The sequence below is a fragment of the Porites lutea genome, chromosome 10 (assembly GCF_958299795.1).
Source record: "Porites lutea chromosome 10, jaPorLute2.1, whole genome shotgun sequence".
Lineage (NCBI taxonomy): Eukaryota > Metazoa > Cnidaria > Anthozoa > Scleractinia > Poritidae > Porites > Porites lutea.
In genome coordinates, this window is record NC_133210.1 from 1,671,820 (window position 1) to 1,689,302 (window position 17,483).

Below are 17,483 nucleotides of genomic sequence, written 5' to 3' on the forward strand. Positions count from 1 at the left end.
TTTGTATTGTTAACTATTAAAATGTTTAAACAAACAAAATTTAGAGTAAAGCTGCCGATGTTTAAAACTATTCCACTAATGCTAAGAATGTATTATTTTGGTGTCTAAACTTTCCTAATGTTTCCTGTTGTTAAAAAGAATGACACTTTTATTTTAATCTGGCTTAAAAGCGGCTTATAAATCACTGAGGCTTGACTGATAAACATTTCAATTCAATGTTAAGGGTTTATCCTCGTGTTTTGTTTATGGTGTTGTTGGTTCTACTTGAACCTTCCTTTTTACCTTACTAACAGGAAAGAAAATAGGAAAGAGGAAAATTGTACTTATTCGACAATGCAATGTTCTTTGTATTATTTATAAGTTTAGGGTACGACTTGGGTGACTAAGCGATTTTTTTATATTGTTACTTCCATGAGAAATATTCTTGATTGAGAGTTGCTGACATACAGATACATATATAATACACATGACTAGGTTTTAAGAGAGGTACAATACGTCTCTTTCATAATCCTTTTAACTCTTCTTTGTGCAAGCAAATCTCAACTTCTTTATCTGGTGTAAGAGATAATCCTTCTTTAGCGTAATGGCCACATTTAGTGAAGGTTTTTGGAGCACTAGTGTCGTATCATATTGTACGAGACATCGTGTATTATGTGGAACTATAGTGTGTTTTTTTTGTTATACTCTTAAAAGTGCTTGTAACGTAACTTTTGACATCAGAGAATTAATGATTGGATGCTAAACCCATTGCCGATCAAGTGAAAACTTAGATGTCCCTAGTTCTAGGTATGGTGTGTTCATGCAATGTATTCTTACATGAGCGCCGGATTGTATACAGTTATTCCTTCCAATACGATTAAAGTTGTGACCCGGCCGCATATATGTCCTTTCTCAAAAGAGACATTATTTACAGCCGTTCACTAGGACCCGAGTAAAGAGTGTGAGTGTGAGAAGTGTTTTCCTCACAGAGAGTTGACGAAAACGAATTAAGAATGCAGGAGACAAACTTTTTCACTGTTGATGTCCGCTTAATGGGTGCGTTTGTCTTCAAGGGGTGTTGGTTAAGGAAGTGTTGACGTCTTATATCAAACTTTTTTCAAAGTGTTTTCTCAATTTGGGTTCAGCGGAATGTTTTGACACAGATTTTAAGATGTCAAGTCAAGTTGTCAAGTTTTTTATATACATAGCTTCCCAAGAGAACAGTATTTGTTACAAAAATGCAAGGCTAAAGTTGGCAAAATGTTTTTTATATATGCAATTAAGATGAAAGGAGAATTAGTGAGCCGGAAATTGAGAGGACTTTAACTTAGAAATGCCGGGTTAGATTTTATTGATTATCATAAATTCAGAAGCATAGCTTTTTAGGTTGGTAAGGTAAAAGATATATATATTGGTTGTAAAATATTTTACCTTGTGATTATTAATTTAACTCACAAGTGTCCACTTTAAGTTCGTCCAGTTTTGCAAGTATCTTTATAAGTATTTAGTATTGGACGCTTTGTTTAACACTAAAACTTCAAAATAAAAGACCTTTGTATTCGGTAAACTGTATTATTATATATAACTGATGATCCTCCACAAAATCTCTTTTACATCATGGGCATCATACATCTTGTGGGCAATCTTTTCAATTTTAGTTTCCCCTTTTTTTGAAACAGCAGAGAAGTATACACTGTTGTCATGTACGTTATTTGACCGACGCTTTTGTTTAGTAAGCCGTACTCTATACTGAGTCCTTCCCCCTTACAACACTAAATCTGTGTCACGCGTTTGTAAGATAAAATTCCTGGAAATATTTCACTCATATTCCACACCCTATACTCATGCCTTGTTAAAAATGTAGCTTTCTTATCTTGATCTGAAAAGTGTCTTCTGTAGTTTCCGCTGTGTAATGACAAGCTTATAAAACTCCTTGATGAAGCCTGCGACAGTCGGACTAAACTCGTAGGCGATTAGCAGTTTTACTCGAAAGAACCCCGCCCTCGGCTAAGCGTAGCCTCCTCTCCACCTTTTACATGCACATGTACATCGCGTATTGTTATTGCAGTTTTGCAGTTCCTTTTTTATCTCGAAAAGGACAGGTCTTATCGTCGTGAAGAAACGATTGCGTAGTACAGTGTTACTCGCTGATCAGACGTTTTCGGAGCCCATAAGGCTTAAGATTATCGCTGCACCCATAAGTCCCCCAACCAACTCCTACTCTTCTGTTATCTGCGACTTTAACCTTAAAGAGCGCATTCACAGCATACTTTCTAACACTGTCTTGGGTAAAACCGTGGAGTCAGAAGAGAACGAGGTGGGTGAAAGGTTACCAAAGCACGTTTATAATTATGTGGCATCGCTTGCAGTATGTAATAAACCCAGGATACCTTGTTACCGCAGCCAAGATTCGACAGGATCTTTGCAATTCAACTTGTCTAAGCGTTGATGCATGGAAAAACGTGACCGTTTTCAAAACACAGCGATGAAAGGTCGTGATCTAGTGGGATCCGAGAACATGCACTTTTAGAACGTTTGTAAATCAAATTCCTGAAAACACAACTTCTTTCTTGAAGACTCTAGGTGTTATTCATAAAACAGTAGAAGCCAGTCTGAAACTGTCTGTGGTGCTAACATGTTTGCACTCTAGCAACTTTAATGGAGACCTTTAGATTCCAGGACGAGGACGACTAAGAGTTTTAACTTCAGGTTTTTTTTCGCATACTCTTAAAATATAGACACCCCGGAAAGCTTCATTGTACTTTTTTTCCCCAGAAAAGTTACCACGCTCATTCTTACCGAAGGAGGTTAAGCCCTTTCACATTTGCAAAATGATACAACTTCTAACATTTGATAACTTGTTTCTGCCACTACGACATTCTCGCTAAAACTCATAACAAAATGACGACGGCTATCATGCTCGTTTTCCCGCCAAAATAGGGAGCTTAAGCAACAATGACGGCGACGGTGACGAAAACGGCACTTAAAAAGTGAAGTCGCGCTGCTTCAAACTTTATCGCGCTAATTCTATCTCGTCTAATTCGTCTTTCTTGAGTTGAACTCTTAAAAGACTGTATCAAAGTTCAGGAAAAAAAAAGAACGTCGTTGTCTTGTGCTCACGTCCTTCACAAAACGTTAAATTAGGCATTCACGTCCTAGTCGTGCAGTGACGGCAAAGATATGTGGAAAGATATGTGCAGAAAAGCGTGATGAACGTGCAGAGTTGTTTTTTTGCCAATCTAAAGTTGCCGTTCTCGTTGATGTCGCCGTCGTCGTTGCTTAAATTCCCTTATGACGCTGGTTCACGCGCGCGCATTGCTTAGTATTGGGAAAATCTCTTTTTTCGTAGTCGTACTCGTCTTTATAGAATCTAAAGGTTCTTCAATGAATCTACAGTGAGGATATAAAGGCTCAGCCCTGGTTTCTTATTCAGGTAGCAGAGGTTCTCGCCACAGCACAGATAGTGGTACAACTTCCGACTCTGCTGGAGAAACAAAAGACACTGTGTTTGAAGAGCCCGGGTCGCCATTCCGAAGCAGCATGGAAATGTCTCCTCCAGTTTCTCCAACCACTCCCACGATGTTTCAAAAGGCCTATATTTCCAAGGTAAATAGTATAACAACACTAAGTTGCCTTGTAATGATGTTTATGAAACCTCACGTTTCCTCTAGTTTCCAAGATAATCTTAACAGCTATCTTGACGATGTTCCAACCGTTTTGTGTTGCCTCTTATAATTATTAGGAATTATATGGCGCTGCCTACAATGTTGCCAGGGAGCTCTTAAACACGGAAAGAACGTAAGTAGAACTGCATGACTGAACCGGCTGTTTCTGTTCCAGTTGTTTCTCACTTGTGAAGTATTAATTTATCTTTGTTTGGTTTTTATCAACAGATATGTTAAAGATTTAGAGGTCATCACTATAGTAAGTGAGATGATACTTGTGGCTTGTTCTATTATGAGAATAACCAACTAATATGCAGTTGGTCTTTTTCTTATTTTGGGGTGTTTCACCTAGCCATTTCCTTGAGCGGGTTTGCATCTTCATTTATATTCTTTGTGGGCGGTATACCAGCTCTACAGATACTGTTTTCAAGTAGAAATTAACGAATAAAGACTACTTTTCCAAGTAAAAGTCAATCTGATTGATAGGTTGTTGTCTTTGTCGTGTTAGGCTTTCCGAGACGTTGTCGGCGAAGAGGAATTGCTGCCAGAACCAACGAAAAAACTTCTGTTTTCTACATTTGATCCTATTTACGACTTTCACTGCGCGTTCCTTTCAGAATTGGAGCAGAGGATGGCTGTGTGGTAAGTAATAAATTCATGTCCCAGGAGATTCTCACACGGAACCCTAAATTTCACAGAGGGCACTGAACAAGCTTACCCAGATCTATGAACATCATGTGCCAGCCGCAGCGCCACGTGACTTTGTTTCGCGCGTGAAAAAAAAAAAGTTTAGTTCGTGCGGCAAAAGCGCATGATTCGATTTTATGATTAGGCGATGTTTACGGAAATGGAAGCCTTTCGAGCCAGGCATTGGCTGCCATGACGGATAACACGCCTGCGACCATTTCTGTGCATGTAGCTGTCTCCTAACAAATAATTTAACAGATTTCACTTGCCAAGTCTTGCCTATCTTTGTAAAACTAGATCGATTTGTGTAGTTTTTTCACTGGAACATATAATATAAACAGATATGACTTTACCGTTCCCTTTGTTCAGTTGGATTTAACAATTGAGGTATCACCATCTTCGAAGCTATTAAATGAAAGCTTTCTCGCATTATTTCTGGGATGCGCCGGCCAGCTATTGGCCAATTCTAGTAACTTTCCCAGAAGTCTTTGCGATAAAGAACTTGGCCCGGTTCCCTTGTCCGTTTCCAAAGTGGCGAATTTCAGTCCGTTTCCCTTTGTAATGTTGTTTCTGTCAGAGAAGAAATAAAGCAAAAGGTTTCATTTGTTTTTTTGACATACCAGGGATGCAAGTGAACCATCAAGATCTGAGACAACACCAAGAATAGGAGACATCATGCTTCGTAACATGAAGCAGATTAAGGTGAGCTTTGATACGTTTTGGCCAATGTCCTCCTAGAAAACTACAACATTTCACGGTTTTTTGGTGATCAAGAGTGAACTGCTCTTTACATCGGGGACTGTTTGAAACAGTTATGGATAATAATTATTCTTCACTTGTTATGCGTTTGTATATTGTTTGACTCACTCAGCGCTAGTGAAACGTTTGTGTACAATATTGGTAACTTATTGTACGTTTATTGGTTGAATTTTCAGCGTTATTTACACCATGTGAAGCGACACGATCAAGTAATGCTTGAGTTAGATGATGCTACAAAAACCTACAAAGACTTTGAAGTAGCCTACAAAGAATTTGAGGTATGCTGAAATTATTTGGTTATAGTTTAAGTTATTGAAGTCCGTATTTTAGCTGCGAGAGTATTTTACCCCAAATTCAAAATATTTCCAAACCCTGCCCCCCTATAATCTTTCACAAACCCCCAACGTGCAGCTCTAAAATTGCCCTGATTCGTTCTGTCCTCCATCACTACCAACCCCTTCCTTCTTGAACCGGATCATTAGACTCCCAAATACAGCGACATGGAAGTGCAGCTTAATATAACCATATAAACTTGTTGAACACTGTGTGTTTTCTTTTAAGACTCAAAAGGTGTGCTACCTGCCATTCAATGCCTTCCTTTTGAAGCCATCACAGAGAATAGTACATTACAAGTTCTTGCTAGAAAGTGAGTGGAATTGAGAATGATTTTTAATTGATGAGAAATTTCTTGGATATGCGTTTTGTGATAAACGTTAACGCTAAAAAGTCATGATGTTTCGACCCCTCCAAGGTCTTTTTCAAGTGCGAGTAAAATATAAAAACTAGCATAAATATATTACAAACGGTAATTGCTTGAACAAATCATAATAGAGGCTTCTGCTAAAAAAGAAGCCGGGGAACAAAAAAGGGGATGGAGAATTCTCCCTACTTTAGGTTTAAGCTCTAAGAGGACCTAAACTGTCTAAGAGGTACATTGTGGAATTTCGGCATTTGTTTGTGCAATACCAAAATCAGTTTCCCTGCCGGTCAAAGCACTATAGCTACACTCTTTCGTTCTGGATCTTTTTGGTCTTACCTTGCGTGATTCGACTGTTCGGTCGTTTGTCATTTCATAGCGGTACAGCGTCGTGCATTCCAAATAACTTGCGTCTTTTTTCGGCCGGTAGGAAAATGAAATTATTAGAATTTCTAAGGCTATACTGTGGGTTTTTGTTGTGTCCCATCTACTGTTCAAAAAGCTAAATCAAGTTAGAACTGATTATCACAAAAATAAATAAATAAATAAAACATAATGAATTGGTCGAATCTGCACAGGGGACAATGTGTAGGGTGTGTCAAATTACGTAAAGTCGGCTTTTCTCTAGTAATGCCATGTTTTCTAATTTTAGGGCTTCTTAAGTTTTATCCAAAGGAGCACGTTGATTACCAAGACACTCAAGGTAATGATTTGAATCAGTCCTAACTACAGCTTTTCACATAGCCATTGACCCTGTTAAGTTTAATTTTTTTTTTCGATGAAACTCAGCAATTTGGCATTGGCAACTAAAGAACATTTTGCCTCAGGCCCAACACTGAGTTATTTTCGTTAGAAAACGTACATTGTGTAAATGTATCAATCTTGGAGGCCAAAAGCGGAGCTCCATGGCTATCAAATATTAGTAAAATCCAACTAGTGGTCTATTATCAATGCTGCCTTCTGATTGGTTGAGCTACGACTAGGCTATATGTTATAGCCCACTAGTAGCGAAAAGCGCCGGCTTTTTGGCGGCAAAAAAGGAGTAAAGTCTAGCTTTAAATAGCTAAAAAATTTTTTATTCTCGATAGATTTTACTAAAGCAATTATTCCTCTCGCCGTCATGGCCTCTGAGTCAATAGCCCATGAGGCCGAAGGCCGAATGGGCTATTGACTCACAGGCCATTCGGGCTAGAGGAATAATTGTCAAAAACATTCCTCCTGTTTGTCATGAGTACATGATGCTGGTAAAAGACTAGGGGTACTTACCATCTGCTTGGCAAAACCGGAAATTCTGCCTGGTTGGAAAATCAAATGGTTCGCGCCATTCCGTTTGGGAAGCTTCAGATAATAAGGGTTGTGATTTGAGGTGATGGAATTTTACCACTTTATTTAATCTGCAGTTCAGCAGATTTGGATGTACTTTGTAGCGTGTTGTTCTCTCACCACGTCAGATTTTATAGTTTTATGTCTCTGTACAACATTTTCCCCTGGGCGGTTTGTGTAAATGGTAATCTGCCAAGTAGTCTGGTCCTTTTCTTCAATGTCTCTCATTAATGTGAACATAAATTTTGTGTGATGATATCAGTGTTTAAGATCACTTGTTCTTATCTATTTTTTAGGCGCTTTAGATGAAGTAAATGAATCAGTCAAAGGTGTAGAGGAAAGCATCAGAAAGCTGGTAAAACACTTGAATGTATAATTAATTGTCGTATTAACGATTCTGACGTCACCCATGACGCCATCTTGGCACTGAGACATTTGGAACGTTGTCATAGCAATTTTGTAAGTTTACATGTGAAATAAATATGACTCGCTCCCAGCCTTCACTCGGCTCCGCCGCCCTAAAGATTACAGCACTCGCCTGCTAATCCCGCCAGCTATGCAGACTGAAATTGATTATAAATTAACGCTGAAATTTCGTGCCAAAATTAAGGCGTAGTATGTCACCCATGATATTATAGGTGTAACGTTACATTTCTTTTTCTTTGCTTTACAGGAGAATTTCCAAAAGATCATTGAACTTGAAAGAGATCTCATTGGAATTAAAAACCTTGTTCAAGCAGGAAGGGTAGGTGTTTTTCTATGATAAACATAACGACAACGGCTATGATATGATGTTATTCAAATATGCATGTGTGCATTTTTGTTGGCGTTTACAATTAAATACAGTAAAGATATAAACGCAAAAAACGCAACGTAGTGCCCTAAAATAAAGTTTCCTTGTTAGGAAGAAATGGTGAACAAGTGGCCGGGCCGAGCGAGAGTGCTTCCATGCGTGGATTTATACTCGAAATCCCCTTGCCTGCCTGCAAGTTAGTTATGACCAAATTCGACTAATCGCCAGGTTGACACGTTATGCGAGTAGGTTCGCCCTGGCCATCACATGTTAAAGTGAAAAACCAAATTCACTTGCTCTCTTTACTAAAGTTAACATCAGTGATTATTTTCCTCGACTTGTAGGACTTCATCAGAGAGGGATGTTTGCAGAAGATTGATAGAAAAGGACCACAACCAAGAATGTTTTTCCTGGTAAAATAAAACCTGCATAATCGTTCTTTTAAGGTTCTGCTTCGTTCTGTTTCTTCTATTCTCAAATACGGAAAATCTTTGTAGATGTACTACTAACACCCGTGCGAACTGGCACTGTTAGTGCCTGTCTCAGTTAGGGAAACAACAGAAAGGACCAGCTCTGTCTTTTTGTTTTAAAGAGATGTTAAGTAAAAGAAGATAGAGATGATGTATTACCTTTGTATTTTTGTTAAGTTGGTCTTATTGTCTGTCTGTGGTTAGTTTTCAGATATTCTGATTTACACATGCAAAGGTGTAACGCTAACAAACCAGTTCAGAATAAGAGGGCAGATATCGTTGGACTCCATAGAGGTAATATAATTAGCTCCAAGTAACTAAGGTTTTGCAGTAGCTATAACCGTTTTATATTTGTTACTGTATTATTTGCTAGTCGGCAGTGGCTCCTCATAGTGGCTTATCACTACCCCACCCCCCTCCGGTTAGCTTAGTTAGTGAAGCGCTGTTTGCCGGCTGAATGGGAGGTTGCGGATACGAGCTTGGAATGAATCACTGAATCAAGGTTTTTTTGTCCCCTTCACCCTTCTTTGTCTCTTTAAGAATTAACGCTGCTGTTTAAAATTGGATTTTCAACTGGCATTGGCAACGATTTGAAAAGTTTAATATGTGGTCCAACCCCTTGTAAACATGTAAATAATTTGTTTTTGTTTCTCAGTTGGATAATGATGGCCCCGAGATGCATGGTCTTTATTCGTTTGCGGTGATCACAGATGACAGGGAGCTGCTGTTAGCTGCCAGCTCAGAAGAGGAGAAATACAAGTGGATGGAGGTAAGGTTTAAAATGGTTGAGTGTCAAGAAAGTAAGGTAACTAATTTTTTTCCTCCGCTTGCTCCAGTTTTAGTCTACCTTTCGGCACTGAGGCAGGACAATTCCTACGCGGTTTAGTAAAAGGAACAAGTGTTGGCATTCGCCCATTAGGTGGCGCGTGAGATTGTGCGTCGGTAGTGTATCGAAATGCATTACTGGTTAAAATTTGTCCCCTGAAAACAGTCCTACAATGCAGTTCGACCTGACAACACAGCTCAGTCTCACGCGCGGCCAAAAAAATAGCCAATTCCACCATTGATAAAAAAGTTGTTTTCTCTAAGTCTTTTGAATTGTTCGCTTCATCTGTTTGCCATCTTAGTCATTGTAATTTTGAGCTTCAATGCCATGGCTGCTTTTGTTTCTTTTTTTAAAGAAATGAAGTTTTCATCTTGACTGTATCCCCTCATGTCTACTATGTTTAATCTTGTACCTGCTCATTTTGAAATAGGATCTGAAAAAAGCAGTAAAACTGGCCAAAGTCAGGGTGAGTTTTTAATGCTTTAGGTTTACTTTACTTTTGTATTAGTTTACTCGACCTTGTTGCAAGATGGGTCAGCCATTCACACGAACTAAAGTGTATATAACTTTTAATTCCTCGGAGGCTGTTGATCAGTTCTTGCCGGCGGTGTTGATTTAAAAGCTGTTGAAATTGCCTCTCATGAGAGTAATGTGATAATTAAAATTTTTGTTGAGCAGTTATAGTGGTGTCATTTCGCCCTCCGTAATTGCTAATTAAAGCTTTGCTGTAAAAGGAAAAGTACTAATTAACTGCAGTGTCTTCTTTCAAATTGCCGTTTATTTGCTTTTGAAAGGAATCCAGAGTTGAACATTAGGGCCCAGTCGTTGAAAAGGTGGATAACGCTACCAACAGGATAAATCTCTCTCCTGTGGATGACGCAGTTGGTTTTCGTAATATTTATCCGCTGGATAGCTATTTATCCGGTGGATAGCACTATCCATGACGTTTGAGCAACCTGGGCCAGGTCAAAACGTCAATCATGTGCTTATTCCATGCAGTCCTTAAACTGAGGAGGTTGTTCATTTGCAGGTGTCCTGTGGAAGTTGCTCACAGAAACGATCCAATTTGGCGTACAGGACACCCAACATGAGATCAACAAGATTTGTGTGTGAAGAATGCTATAATGATCTTGAACAAGGTATCTACTTTGCACTCTGATGTGATCTCGCGACCAGTTGATGTCATTTGGGAATTATACTGGGGATCAGTAGAAAATCGTAGCTAGACGATGCTCATTCAGCATGGCAATATTACCTGTTCAGTAGTCATATTTGTTGATCAACATCTCTCAGAAGGTTCCTTTCACAAGTGTGCTTAGAGCTTTGCTAGTACATTGTGACCCACATCTATCAGGCCAAAAGAAGCTTAACACGTAGAACGTCCTTTTGTGCAGGTTTAAAGATAGCGTTTCAATGTTGATAAAAAATTAGATGGACCCTTTGGTGGAATACACGTGAGTTTTTTAGTTATGTTGACATACCTCTGTTTTCAGCCAATTTGTTAAATGGAGATTCACCCTACCCCCAGACGGGGCCTATTGGTAAGGTGCTCCCCCTACCCACCCCTGTGGAAATAACAGCAAGAACAAACGGCGAGGGGTCTGATGAGGATGTTAGTTCAAGTCCCGTCTCAAGTTTGGATAAAAGACATGCGCATACACACACCATGTCGACGCGAAGAGTTTGTTGGCATAGAAACACGAGTATTAGTATGATAGAACACTCTCTTTCAGTTAGGGTAAGTACTGTATTGGCAGCTTGGATTCATAACCCTAATCCTTGTTATGTATAATCACAAATGAGGCTCCGTGCGTAATTATTGGGCTGCCTGTGGCCCAATCAAAAAAGAAGTCGAGTCTGTGTCAAAAAAGACAAAATGGCGGACAGATCTCCCAGAAGGCGTTGCGTGTCCTATCTCCCCTGCAGTGGTGGAATAGACTTCTGAGGGGAGAGGTTCCCGGCTTTTTGACCATGAATTTTCCGTTCATTGAAAGCTGAAACAAGTGTTTTTTATCCTTTATACCCGGGTTTGGAGGAGCTATAAACTCAGCATAGAACATATTAGACCACTGCAGTCCAATACACGCGTAGTATGCGCGTCTTGTTGTTTTTTCAACACTAGCACAAATGTACAGCTGGTTTTGTGGATATTTGCAATTCAGTATTTTTAACACTGAGTTGAAAGGAAAGAAGTGTCAGGACGTTTCCTTATTAAATAACTGTCGATGAGAAGAGAGTCTATTGTCGCTCCATTTTTTTGACCCCTGGAAAAAGTCGTTACTTTTGAGATAGTCGCTGGTACTCTTTGCCACTTTTCAGATGCCAATCATTCGAGTTTCAGCTGAAGCTCGAAATTTTTTCTGAGCTTTCTGGTGTTTTATTTCTTTTTTTCAAATCGTTCTTACGTATGTTTACGTCAGATGAACAAATTTAACCAACAAACCTCCTTTTGAAATTGTAAAGCTGCGAGGTTTTGCATACTGAAATGAGTTCCCAAGGCAGTGCAGTTGATAAGAATACCTGCGCACAAATGCATAAGGGCCATTTATATGTCACATTTAGAAGAGCAATCTCGTTCCAAGGCTCACTCATGTTCTCGTCTCTGGGAACGAGAATTAGAGATACTTTGGGAATGAAGCTGTGACCACAGGGAAAACTCACGGATGCTTTCAACGTATCTTTTCAGAATCAAATGAGTGGTGAATTGCTTAGGAAATTCAAGACTGGAAATCGATGGCAGAAGTTGTGGGTTGTTTTTACAAACTTCTGTTTGTTCTTTAACAAGACACACGAGGTATGAACAACGGACAACTAACAGTTTTTTTTATTACAGGGGAAAGTTAGCAGACAAACATTGATGTTTCATGGACAATAATGCTAATATAATTATTCCGAACCCCGTCTGCGTATCTTACCATAGTTTAGCCACACAATTCAACATGCTGTCTGTTTCCCTTTGTTTGGTTTGGAATTAACTGGGAGCTCACTCACATCCTGATGTGGCCAAGAAAAGTACGGTTAAAATTACTGAAAAAAGTCATGTGTAATTATAGATCTATTTCTAAAGGTTTGATGAAGTAAATGAGAAAGTTCTTGTGAAACCCTCAAAGGCAGTAATCTTTCATCCAACACACTCACCGCAACACTTACGAGTCGGCGCGAAGTTTTGAAAAATGCTGTTGTGCTCTCATTAAGTACTTTTTGGCTTTTCGTTCATTTGTTTTCTGTAAGCGTAAAGAGGGAGTGCCTCTGTTCAGAAGTTTTTTATCATCATCATAGTTATTATTATTTTTATATTTTTAAGGACGAGTTTCCGCTGGCTAGCTTGCCGCTGCTCGGTTATTCTATTGGCAGACCAGTGGAGGTAGGGACAACCAACGTTCAACACCTTGTCAATATATTTCTAAGATTTCAAAAAAAGTAGAAAGATACTAGAAAGGCGCTGCAATGATTCACTGATGTGGCTTTGTGACCTTTCCCTCTAACTACAGTAAAAACCCGCAACTAAGAACCTAAAAATTAAGAACCTGTTAGCCTAAAATTGGTCATTTATACCCCCTATAAACAAGAACCTATTTAGCCTAAGAAATTTAAAACAGGTTCTTACTTTCTAAAATCATACTGGTACGTTACCGCTGCATTGCAAGAATCATATTTGAAACAAAAAAAGCAGATTGCCATTGTTGTAAAAATGTTTTTTAAAGAAAAATGAGTGCAAGATATGTAGACTTAGAAAGCATACTAACTACTTTTTCTCCAGGATTAAGAACCCATTTTAAGAACCTAAATAGCCTAAAATTCTGTTAACTACCATTTATATAAGAACCTGTTTAGGCTAACTCCTAAAAATGTAGGTTCTTAGTTGCGGGTTTTTACTGTATAACATCTTTGAACGAAATCCTATGGTGTTAGCCTTCAAATACAACCTCTCTAGGAGATCTTTTGCATCGTACCATTTGTTTTTTAAGGTCGTAAAAAAAATTTATTTCTTCACCTTTTGCGACTAATAGTCGTGACTAGTTAAATTAGGTTTAGGAAAATGAAAGCAAATTTGAGTGGGTCTAGTTCAGCTGTGGTCAACCAAACATTTGTGGGCGTTATTTTAGCTTTTATGTGAAAAGACGACAGGTATATCTTTTGTGAATTGTCTTTATGTCCAGCATTCTCAAGGATGGTCTGATCTTATTAAGACCATAACCATCGCCGTCGTGATTTGACGTCATATTATTTGTAACAATTTTAAAGTTAGATTGAGGCCTTTCACTTCTGTTAAAATTAAAAGTTGAAAATTTAAGCTTTTGTCGATCAACGGTATCATCAGGAATATTGAAATTGAATAACATTTTTGAGCACTTTTCGCCTGTTATCGTTACAGGCTGACGGTATTGATAAGGAGCTGGTGTTCAAGCTCCAGTACAAGACACACGTCTATTTCTTCAGAGCAGAAAACGAATACACCTTCTTCAGGTATGAGTCAAATGAACCTTTTTATTAACTACAGGGAAAATATTTGGTACAAGCTTTCTGCGCAACGATTTCCAGGGTCGTTAGAGTGGGCAATCGTTGTTTATGATTGATCTGTAGTATCAGAAGGGAACCATTAGCCAATCGTTGATTACATTGTCCATCCACTAAAGCAATCCCAGAAATCTCACTGGAGAGCTCGGTCCCATTCTTCCAGTTGTTTATCGCGGAGGAGGGTTTATGGTACTTAATTTACGTGAAATAACTTTTATAAAGTCAGCAGCATTAAAACCCTTTTTTATTCAGAGAAAATCATAGCTCTTGAGGGCGGAAGGTTTTTTTTTAGTTCCTCTTGGGTGTTCGAAGATAAGAAATAAGACACTTACATCATACAAATTCCTTATATTCTGACCCCGCTTTCCTGTGACGTTATTATTTTGTTTTTCTTGATTTAACTACGGTCAGACACTCTTTTATGAGGATAGGATTGGGGACTGAAGCTCGTCGGCTGTTTATGGCTCCTCCCTCTCACTAATCAAAAGAGTATAATCAGGGACAGAGAGGGAAACTTATAGCGTTGGCCGGGATATGTGAATTTCACTAAAGTTATTTTTAGAGGTTGCAATGAAATGGGAGTTTAATTCCTGATACGTCCGCATATTTTAATCAAGTCCAGAAATCAAGTCCTCAAAGCAAAAAAAAAAAAATGCAGAATGTCTGTAATGGCGGCTGTTTAATTCTCTTTTGACAACGCCGAATAAAAGTTTGCGGACCTCTCCGGAAAACAACTTTCGATTAATTAAAGCGTGAAGATTGGTGTAAAAATAACTTAATTGGTGACATTCGCATATCCCAATGGCTAAACTGGGCGTTTTTCTTTCTGTCCAATTACTCTCTCTCTCTTAAACGAATCTAATCGCAGGTTAATTTTTCATAGGTTACCTACCATCAGCGAAAATGATTTTTTTTTTACATTTTTTTGTTTATCGATTGACATGGTTGGTTTTGATTTTGTTTTTAGGTGGATGGAAGTAATAGCCAGTGCAACACAGAGCTCATCAAGAGTTCGTATTTTCAGCCGACAAGCTAGTGCTGTTCCATAGACACACATTAATGTAATATGGACCAATATCAGTTAATTTAACACAAGTGACCATACTGTCGCGTCATGCGGGGTTGGCCACGACAATAGTTTGTCAGTATATTCGCGCGGAATGCGAATCTTCCCAGAAAAACCTGGGAAAGGGTGAAAAAAAAAACCGCTGAAAAAAATGCGTATTGGATTTTGCTGTTCAGCATAGGGATTACTCGTACCCTCCCTAATTAAATTAATAACAAGTTTTTAGGAAACTCATTGCCTTAAGAGTACCACTGGGTTGTGGAAGGACCTCTGACAAAAGTCCGTCACAAAATTATCTTACGCGATTCCTAACAGCGTACAATATTCGCAGTCGTAGGGAGGGTAAACCCTTTCCCCTTTCTTCGAGACTTTGTAGCTGGTCGACCCCCACCCCACCCCCATCCCCAACCTTCCCCCTCTACTCCATGTGAAATAATTCAAGACAATCTTGCTTTCTGGATTTCACGCTGTGGACTCCTGGATTCCGGACTTCGAAATTCCAGAGTCCAAGATACGGATTCCGGAATCTGGGTTGCCTTACATTGGACAATTCTGGTGTGGGGATCTAGGACTGTGAAAGGACAAAACTTTATCACAAACAGAAACGTGCGTTCGTGTCGAATAGAGGATATGTTCGTAACGGTTTAAAAGTAACTAATTGCTTACACGTTGACGAATATTCGTTCGAATATTTGTAATTTCAAAGATTTATTGGGTTTTCTCAATGCCAGCCTATTGCATTTAAATTGGTGGCTTTTACAAGTTGTTACGAATTTATATTATTATTGTACTAAAGTCAAGTTGCTTAGCAAAGTAATCAGGTGTTTTAAAGCAATAGAAATTTGTATAAGTGATGCGTGTGTCAGGCCAGTGTGACCTTGATAACTGGACAGTGGAAACAAAAGATTGGAAAAGGAATTAGAAACAGGCGAATTTGCTGGTATGAATTGAAGAAGATTAATCGGCTAGCCGAGGAACCTACTTCTCCTAAAATAATATTTAAATTTTATTTTTTAGATAATTCACAGCCTTGAAATCCCGTTTGATATTCCCTCACTGTAAGAACTTTTTCCGGAATTTTTTGTCTTATAACCCCCTCCCCCCTCACCTCATTTCAGGGTTCCAGAGGCTTTTGCTGTGCTGTCTTATTTCATGCTAATAAAGGGCATAATTTGAAGGAACTTGTATCTATTGCCCCGTTTAGCAGGCGCTTGGAAGAAATGGGTGCGATAGAAAACGGGACGCACCGGGAACACCCCAGGGGTGAGGGAGCTCCCCTTACCCTGGCGTGTCTCCCTCCAGGGCCTGGTCTCTTCTTGCGCTTCTATTACTTGCAAGCACCAGCTACTTATGACGTGTATAAGGAACCTAAGGGTGCAAATGAGTCACTCCCATCCCAGGAAAGTGCTTATTTTAGTTCTAAAGACAGCAGAATTTATGTAAAAACTCGAAATTGCATTAAATTAATGTATCTACAACCGACTTGGACAGGCGATCACTTTTGTCTAAGATGTCGTAGCATTTGTACGAGTTATCCATGAAAGATTTTATTTCTCTGGATTCCTCGGGAATCTTCGTTGTCAATTCTAGTGATTAATGCTCTTTAATAAAGCTGCAGGTTGAAGCATTGGTGTGTAACCGCGAAGTCAATAAAAAGAAGAAGAGTAGTTTTTTTTACCTCTTTAATCCTGTTGAGCCAAGAACACAATAGCTTCATCCAAAAGACTTTTCGCGCGGTTCGATAAGTGGCGGGGAGCGTTGCATGACTCCAGCCTAAGCGGCTGTGGCGAAGGAGACTATGGGGGGCAGGCTGGGGCCTGTTTCTCTAAAGTGCTGGAAACTTTTCGGGCCCGGAAAGATATTTTGTACTTGCTGTGTTTGTATTCAAGATCAAAGTTTCATAATTTGTATAGGTAATAGCATGATTTGTAATGATATTTGGCATAAATATCACGAGTGATATTTCAAAATTGTTATACGAAATTTCACGAGCCGTTAGGTGAGTGAAATTTGAGACAATTTTGAAATATCACAAGTGGTATTTATGCCAAATATCACGTACAAATCATGCTATTATTTGTTTATACTACTACCCACAAAAGGTTTGTAATTTTCACGTGTAGGTATTTCAAATTAAGCTGAAATATCGCTGCTCTAAGCTAATCAAATTGCAGAAATTTCTCATGTAGTAGTATAATGAAAGCAATACAATGAAACTATCAGTTAACGAAGCAAAATTGACTGGTTTGTGGGCTGGGAACTGTGATACTATTCAACAGGTTGTGATTTTAATATTTGCCTTCGGGCCCCGAAAAGTTTCCGGGTTTTTCGAGAAACAGGCCCAAAGTCAAAAGATCAAAGTCGTTCTAAAGTCCTTCCAAAAGCTCTTTGTTTTTTCTTCTATTTTAGGGTTAATTTCATAAAATTTTAACAAGTGTAATTTACAAGTGTTACACCAACCTCGCTCTTCCCCAGGGTCTTATCGTTTTCCCAAGTTTTATAAAATTGACCCCTTCGCTTGAAGGCTGTCAATCTTACTCATTTTGAATTTAGTCTTACGTCAATAGAAATCCGATTGGCTATTTCAAAGAATCATTAACATATATATTTCCTCTAGATAGTGGCGTAATAAGAAAATCGACTTTTAACTCCTAAATTCACATATAGGTCTAGTACATGTCCCGTCAAAACAAAAAAAGT

General features: G+C 38.8%; 1 protein-coding gene across 2 annotated transcripts in view; it reads left to right on the forward strand.

Annotated features, from left to right (window-relative positions):
- The window catches only part of LOC140950906 (FERM, ARHGEF and pleckstrin domain-containing protein 2-like), a 33,108-nt gene extending 16,843 nt beyond the window's left edge, over positions 1-16,265 (forward strand). For both annotated transcript variants that reach the window (XM_073400121.1, XM_073400122.1), the window contains 20 exons: positions 3,413-3,585; positions 3,722-3,777; positions 3,873-3,903; positions 4,153-4,286; positions 4,955-5,033; positions 5,267-5,368; positions 5,652-5,736; positions 6,440-6,490; positions 7,407-7,465; positions 7,784-7,855; positions 8,248-8,316; positions 8,578-8,667; positions 9,029-9,142; positions 9,630-9,665; positions 10,230-10,338; positions 10,693-10,937; positions 11,886-11,993; positions 12,504-12,563; positions 13,575-13,666; positions 14,685-16,265. In XM_073400121.1, the coding sequence (XP_073256222.1) occupies positions 3,413-3,585; positions 3,722-3,777; positions 3,873-3,903; positions 4,153-4,286; positions 4,955-5,033; positions 5,267-5,368; positions 5,652-5,736; positions 6,440-6,490; positions 7,407-7,465; positions 7,784-7,855; positions 8,248-8,316; positions 8,578-8,667; positions 9,029-9,142; positions 9,630-9,665; positions 10,230-10,338; positions 10,693-10,937; positions 11,886-11,993; positions 12,504-12,563; positions 13,575-13,666; positions 14,685-14,766 (1,847 nt within the window). In that variant the 3' untranslated portion in view covers positions 14,767-16,265. The remainder of the gene's footprint in view (positions 1-3,412; positions 3,586-3,721; positions 3,778-3,872; positions 3,904-4,152; positions 4,287-4,954; positions 5,034-5,266; positions 5,369-5,651; positions 5,737-6,439; positions 6,491-7,406; positions 7,466-7,783; positions 7,856-8,247; positions 8,317-8,577; positions 8,668-9,028; positions 9,143-9,629; positions 9,666-10,229; positions 10,339-10,692; positions 10,938-11,885; positions 11,994-12,503; positions 12,564-13,574; positions 13,667-14,684) is intronic.
- Positions 16,266-17,483: the final 1,218 nt, after the last annotated feature.